This window comes from Manihot esculenta, chromosome 16 (genome assembly GCF_001659605.2).
Source record: "Manihot esculenta cultivar AM560-2 chromosome 16, M.esculenta_v8, whole genome shotgun sequence".
NCBI classification, from domain to species: domain Eukaryota; kingdom Viridiplantae; phylum Streptophyta; class Magnoliopsida; order Malpighiales; family Euphorbiaceae; genus Manihot; species Manihot esculenta.
The window spans coordinates 17,830,046-17,836,930 of record NC_035176.2 but is presented as its reverse complement, the minus strand read 5'-3'; the positions used below and the strand labels follow the sequence as shown (position 1 = coordinate 17,836,930).

Genomic DNA, 6,885 nt, shown 5'->3' with positions numbered 1-6,885 from the left:
TAAGGCCATACCTTTCGGGCTGAAGAATGCAGGGGCAACATACCAAAGACTGAAGAATAAAATCTTCAAAGACTAGATCGGCAGAAATGTAGAAGTTTACGTGGACGATATGGTGGTGAAGAGCCCGACTTTTCAGCAGCACTTGATTGACCTGAGGGAGGTGTTCGAGGTGCTGGAACAGTACAGAATGAGGCTGAACCCAGCAAAGTGTGCCTTCTTTATCAGGGGAGGAAAGTTCTTGGGATATATGGTGAGTGAAAAAGGCATTGAGCCCAATCCAGAGAAGGTGGAAGCTATCCTGAAAATGCCCGAGCCGACTTGCGTAAAGGACGTCCAGAGACTCACTGGAAGGGTAGTAGCGCTCAACCGCTTCATGTCGAGGTCGGTAGAGAGATGCTTGCCGTTTTTCAAGAAGTTAAGGAAATTTCCGAACTTCGAATGGACTGAGGACTGTAGAGAAGCTTTCAAAGAGCTCAAAAGCTATCTTAGCTCCCCGCATGTGCTCAGTAGTCCGTTGGAAGGAGAAGAGCTCTTGATTTACTTGTCAGCCTCGGAACAAGCAATCAGTGCTGTGTTGGTAAGGGTAGAAAGAGGCGAGTAGAAGCCAGTGTTTTACGTCAGCAAGGTGCTCAAAGATGCCGAGGTGAGATACCTGAACATTGAAAAAATAGCATACGCTCTGTTGCTGACAGTCAGAAAATTCAGAGTTTATCTAGAAAGCCACCAAGGAGTAGTGATGATAGACCAGCCGTTGAAGAAGATCCTCCACAGGCCGGAAACGTCAGGTCGGATGCTCGCCTGGTCCATCGAGATCAGCCCTTACTGCTTGGAATACTGACCTCGGACCACCATAAAGTCTCAAGTCCTTGCTGACTTCATAACAGAGTGCTCCTTCAATGAAGAGCAAATGGAACCGGGTGAGTCATCTTTGGAAGCCTTAGGAAACGAGGGAGAAGGGCAGTCCCCTTGAGAATTCAGTTGGAAGCTGTATGTAGATGGGGCATATGGCGCTCGGGGCAGTGGCGCAGGAATAATGCTGAAGGGACCCGAAGAATTCAGAGTTTGCTATGCTCTGCGCCTGGAGTTCAGAGCCTCCAACAACGTAGCAGAATACGAAGCTCTGATAAACGGAATGCTGGTGGCAATGGAGGTGGGAATGACCGATCTCGAAATAAACAGCGACTCCCAGCTAGTGATCAATCAGATAATAGGGGCATATTAGGCCAAAGACCCTGCTATGCAGAATTACCTGGCAAAGGTAAAGGCCATAGAAGCCGAGCTCAAGAGTAAAGGGATCATGGTCAGATACCAGAGAATACCTCGGGAAGAGAACGAAGAGGCGGACTTGCTTAGCAGGTTGTCTAGGGAAAAGCTGGAGCAGCTCCCAGATGAGGTGTACATACAACATGTTAGCACACCTGCTTTTGGCAAAACGGCCGCTATATTGCAGGTGGAGCAAGGCCAAAGCTGGATGACCCCATACCTGGAATACCTGGAGAAGGGAAAGCTCCCTGAAGACAAGAAGGAAGCAAAGAAAATAGCTGCTCGAGCTGCTAATTACCAAGCAGTAAGGGGGACCTTGTACAGAAGGGGGAAATCCAGCCCGTGGCTCCGATATGTAAGCCCGGAAGAGGTAATAAAGGTGATGGAAGAAATACACCGGGGAATATGTGGGGCCCATGAAGGAGGAGGAACGCTGGCAAGCAAAATATTCAGGCAAGGATATTACTGGCCCACTGTTAAAAAGGAGGCAGAAGAGTTTGTCCGAAGATGCGATGTATGCCAGAGGTTTGCTAATGCCATCAATGTCCCAGCCACTCCTCAGTCCAACATATCCAGCCCGTGGCCGTTCTCACAGTGGGAATAGACATCCTAGGACCTTTTCCTAAGACCACGGGACAGAAGAAATTTGTAGTGGTGGCTGTGGAGTACTTCTCGAAATGGCCAGAGGCAGAGGCAATCCCCACAATCACAGCCCGTAAGATGATAGACTTCGTATGGGGTAACATCATCTACAGGTTCGGAATACCGAGGGTACTCATCTCAGACAACGACAGACAATTTGACTGCAGTGCCTTCAAAGCATTCACAGCGAATATGGGCATATGGCACAAATTCTCCTCGGTGGCCCATCCTCAGACCAACGGCCAAACAGAGGTCACTAACAGAGCTATCCTCCAGGGATTGAAAAAGCAGCTGAACGGGGCAAAGGCAAATTGGGCAGAGGAGCTCAACAGCATCATGTGGGCACTCCGAACTATCCCCAGGACGTCCACCAAAGAGATGCCTTTTGCACTCGCATTCGGTACTGAGGCCGTAGTCCCAATCGAGCTACAAGTCCCTACACATCGGGTCCAGTTCAATGACGAGAACACTAACAGTGATAAACTGAGAAGTAACCTGGATACCCTAGAGGAAATCAGGGAGGAAGCTCAAGTTCGTACAGCCGCTTATCAACAAAGAGCAGCTCGTTATTACAATTAAAGGGTCAGAGAAAGAAGCCTGAAGGTAGGAGATCTGGCCCTGAGAAATCTGGAAGCTACGGGAAAAAGAGCGGCTGTAGGAAAGCTGGCACCGACCTGGGAGGGCCCGTTCAAAATAGTCAAAGTGGTCAAACCAGGGGTATATGGGATCGAAGACTTACAGGGAAACCCTAAGCCTCATGCTTGGAATATCCAGCATAAGAAAAGGTACTTCCCCTAAGGTGTTATCAAATGTAAAAGAGTGATTGTATTTTAAAGCATGGGAATAAAATAGACGTTGTTATCGTCCAATTCTTCATTTGCCATAACTTACATTGCTTCCATTGAAAGAAATAGAAAAGAAAAATAAAACAGGCACAAAGGCCCAAGACCTCAGAGAGGTAGGTGACCGGGATCTCCAAGATCTCCCGGCGCCACAAAACCGAATTGAGATGACGAAGCGACAGTAAGGCCACAGTGCCTGAATCAGGCCCAAGACCTCAGGGAGGTAGGTGACCGGGATCCCCAAGATCTCTCGACGCCATAAAACCGAACTGAGATGATGAAGCCACAGTAAGGCCACTGTGCCTGAATTAGGCCCAAGACCTCAGGGAGGTAGGTGACCAGGATTCCCAAGATCTCCCGGCGCCACAAAACCGAACTGAGATGACGAAGCGACAGTAAGGCCACAGTGCCTGAATCAGGCCCAAGACCTCAGGGAGGTAGGTGACCAGGATCCCCAAGATCTCCCGGCTCTACAAAACTGAACTGAGATGACGAAGCGACAGTAAAGCCACAGTGCCTAAATCTTGCGCAAGACCTCAGAGAGGTAGGTGACCGGGATCCCCAAGATCTCTCGGCACCACAAAACCGAACTGAGATGACGAAGCGACAGTAGGGCCACAGTACCTGAATCTTGCGCAGGACCTCAGGGAGGTAGGTGACCAGGCTCCCCAAGTGCCCCCGGCACCACAAAACCGAACTGAGATGACGAAGCGACAGTAAGGCCACAGTGCATGAATCTTGCGCAAGACCTCAGTGAGGTAGGTGACCGGGCTCCTCAAGTGCCCCCGGCACTATTAAACCGGCTGAAAAGACAAAAGCAACATGAGGCCAAAAGTGCCGACCTGAGACATGCAAATCTGAGCCCGAAAAAACCAAGCAAGAAAAGAGCCGAACTCAGAAAGTTCAAGGGCAAACTGAAAGTTTCAAGCCTCCTCTAATCCAAGAGGAAATCTAAGGCATGAGCAGACAAGACTCCAGCCTCGATTCCTATCAGAACAGAACTAAAAACAAAAAGGCTAGCCTTGCTCATCACTTTAAAAGGTACATGACCCATTTCACTTTGGTTATACGAATGTTATATGTTCGAGCTCGCAATATGGACGAGTTAACAGAATAGAAAATTAATAAGAACGCCTTTACGAGGTTGTAGAAACTCGTGAGTTAGAAGTTTAGTCAATTGTTAAAAATTGAACTCATGGTGAAGACCTGATATGATTGAACCATGTGGGAGATTAAGTGAACATGTAGCTTAAAGATTTTTTCTAGCTCAGAAAAGGTTCACAGATAGAAATGCCTCTGCAAGATTGGAACAATTCATAAATTAGAAGTAAAGTCACTTGATAAAATTTCAGCCCTGATTAGCTCAAAAAAAAATTATTATTAAGCACATGGTTTAAGAGTTCCATCCTGAGTATATTGACAGGTTAAGCCGAGTAGGCCTTTAATGGATTAAGTCAATTAGGCTTTTAACAGATTAAGTAATTTGATAGGGAAGGAAAAATAAACAAAAGAAAAAATGAGAATTAAGTATGGACACAAATAAAATTTCATTAAACAAAGATAAAAATTACAACCTATTCTACTGAATGAAAAACTGTCCTTAAGGGACTCACATGCCTAGGTACATCTACATTATCTACATTATCACCTATACTACTGTCTATGGGAGGCCCGGCACCCTCTTGCTCAGACCCCCCAGTACCCACAAAGGGCACAATCTCCTGCCCCTGAGGCCCAGCATCTTTGGCAGCCTCGTCGTCCTCCTCTCCTAGCTCGGCGTCTTCTTCAGAAGGCCCAGCTGTAGTGCGAGGAGCTCCTTTGGGTAAGGGTTTGTCATCCTCCCCGTAAAGCACCTCCTCACCATTGGAGTCTTCCTCAGCAGCTCGAAGTTCAGCCAACGAGGTGGAAGGGGCATATCTGGCAGTCCTCAAGCCTCGATTATAACCAGAGACAAACATATGGAAGCTCTTATTCCATATCGCCGTCTTCATTTCGCCAAAGGCTCTAAATTACGCAAGTCGCTCCTCGCAGGCCTCAGCTATCTTAGCCTTCAGCTCAGAAGAGTCCTTATAACTCTGGAGATGAGCTTCACAGGCCTGTTCAATCTCTCCCTTCAGCTCGGCTGACTCCCTATACTCCCTTAAGCGCTCCTCGCACTCCAGCTGGACCCTGTCTTCAGCAAGTTTAGCGTCCTCGAGCAGGGCTGCACACCTCTTCTTCAGAGCCTCGACTTCTTGGCTGAGGTACTGATTTTGAAGTTTGGATGCCTCAACTTCCAAAGTCAGGTCTTTAAAGCTATCAGCACGCTTGGCTAGCTCTTGCTCGAGAACTACTGTCCGAGCTAGGGATTCGTCCCTTTGGGCCGCTACAACCTCACAACGAGCCTGGGCTACCTCCAAATCTGCCTTTAAGGCCTCGCATTGATGCTGGACCCCCTCCTTCTGGCTCGTGGCCTCATCCCTCTCCTTCCGGACCTCCTCTAGGGAGGACAGCTGCTTCAATGCTTCATCTCGACTAATCTCAGCTGTAGCTGCCCTCCCATCAGCCCTCCTGAGGGCCTCCAACGCAGTAGATAGCTCCACCTGGAGGGACTTGGAGTGCTCTTGTGCAGCTACAAGATTGCTCCGGGCATCGCTAGTCGCCGACAAGTTCTCCTCGAGACGCGCCTCCTCGATACGGCGGTCCACGGAGTCCCTGAGAGCGCGATCCCGGGCATCTATCTCCATGAAAACGCCCATTGCCTATCAAAAGAGAAAATAAATGAAGTCAGAAGGTAAAGAAAGGTAAAAGTAAATTAAAAACAGAAAAGGAACAAGCGTGAATTACCATCAAGAGCATCTCCCTGGCAGTATCCCCAAGCTGCTCTCTGGACTGAGCCCGGAAGGCCACCTACTCTTGAGTAGAGCTGGCCAAGAGGCCAGTGAGAGCCAGCAGGCGAGCATCCGAAGCCTCCACGACCCCCCAAACATCCGCTCCCGGATTATTTCTGCGACCACGCTCGCCAGGGACTGATGGGTAATGTTCTCTGCATTCAAAATATCGTTATCTGGGGCAGACAACAGAGGCACCATCGGAGTCTTCTTCTTCTCGAGCGGAGGCAGAGCTGGGGCAGTACGTCTGGAGGCCCGGGATTTCTTAGGAACTGGGACATGAGCATCAGAGGGAGGAGGACGCTTGCTCCCAACCCCCTTTGTAATGCCCTCGGGGGTAATCGATGACTTCTCCTGAGGAAGGACCTCATCTACGGGCTCAGACTCAGCCCGCTCCATAAGGGTGCTCTCGATGACAGGAGTGCCCTCAGTAGCAACTCCTTGAGCACCCTCATCCACAGGGACGACCTCCGCCTCGCCCTCGGGAGCCCTATCATCAGCCGGGATAATCTCCACCCCGGGAACCCTTTCCTCAGTTGTGGAGGTCTCCAATCTCCCCTCAGGAACCTCCTTAGAAGGAAGAATGGGGTTCGTCCTCACCAGCTTGGTGCCTCCGACCGGCTTGACTGTAACCTTCGATGCCTTCTTCGCCCCCTCAGCAGGAGCCCGTTGTGACCTGGGGCTTGAGAAGATTGAGAGGCCGAGCTCGACCTGCTGCGGCTAGGTGGCCTTAAAGACCTGGTATCTCGGGAGCTCGGCTTGGGAACTCAGGTAGAAGCTGGGGCAGAAGGCCGGCTGGCCAACCTGGAGGAAATAAATTCTGCCACCCTCTGAGCCGTTTCTCCCACGGATCGCCCAGCCAGGAGGGTGTCCAGAGCAGCGTTCATGCTCTCTCGGGACAGTGTAAAGTTCTTTGGAGGCTTGATCTGGTCCATTTTCACGTTGGAGGTTGCAAAGATCCAAAACCCAAACAAATTAGAACAGCACTCAATAAAAATCACAAAAGTAGACAAAACAATTAAACAAGGTATAATACCCGCGTCTTTGACATCCCGCAGGTTGGACATAAACATACATCTTTTGACGTTGTACTTCTTGTCAATGGAAGTCAGTCGAAGGAACCCGACCTGCTCAGTGAGACTCAGCTGAGGTAGGTCATTACAGCCCAGAGAAACATACTCCTAGGGGAGATCGACCTCCCAGACCAACCCAGTTTCTTTCTTCAGCTCCACCACCAAAAATCCATCTACCCAGCCTTTGATGGAGTC

General features: G+C 49.6%; 1 protein-coding gene across 1 annotated transcript; it reads right to left on the bottom strand.

Moving 5' to 3' along the window:
* Positions 1-4,756: 4,756 nt before the first annotated feature.
* Positions 4,757-6,552, bottom strand: LOC122722080. The gene is made up of 3 exons (XM_043951733.1): positions 6,422-6,552; positions 5,750-6,293; positions 4,757-5,488 (listed from the first exon to the last, which is right to left on the bottom strand). Exons 1-3 carry the CDS (start codon positions 6,550-6,552, stop codon positions 4,757-4,759), a joined length of 1,407 nt encoding a protein of 468 aa, XP_043807668.1.
* Positions 6,553-6,885: the final 333 nt, after the last annotated feature.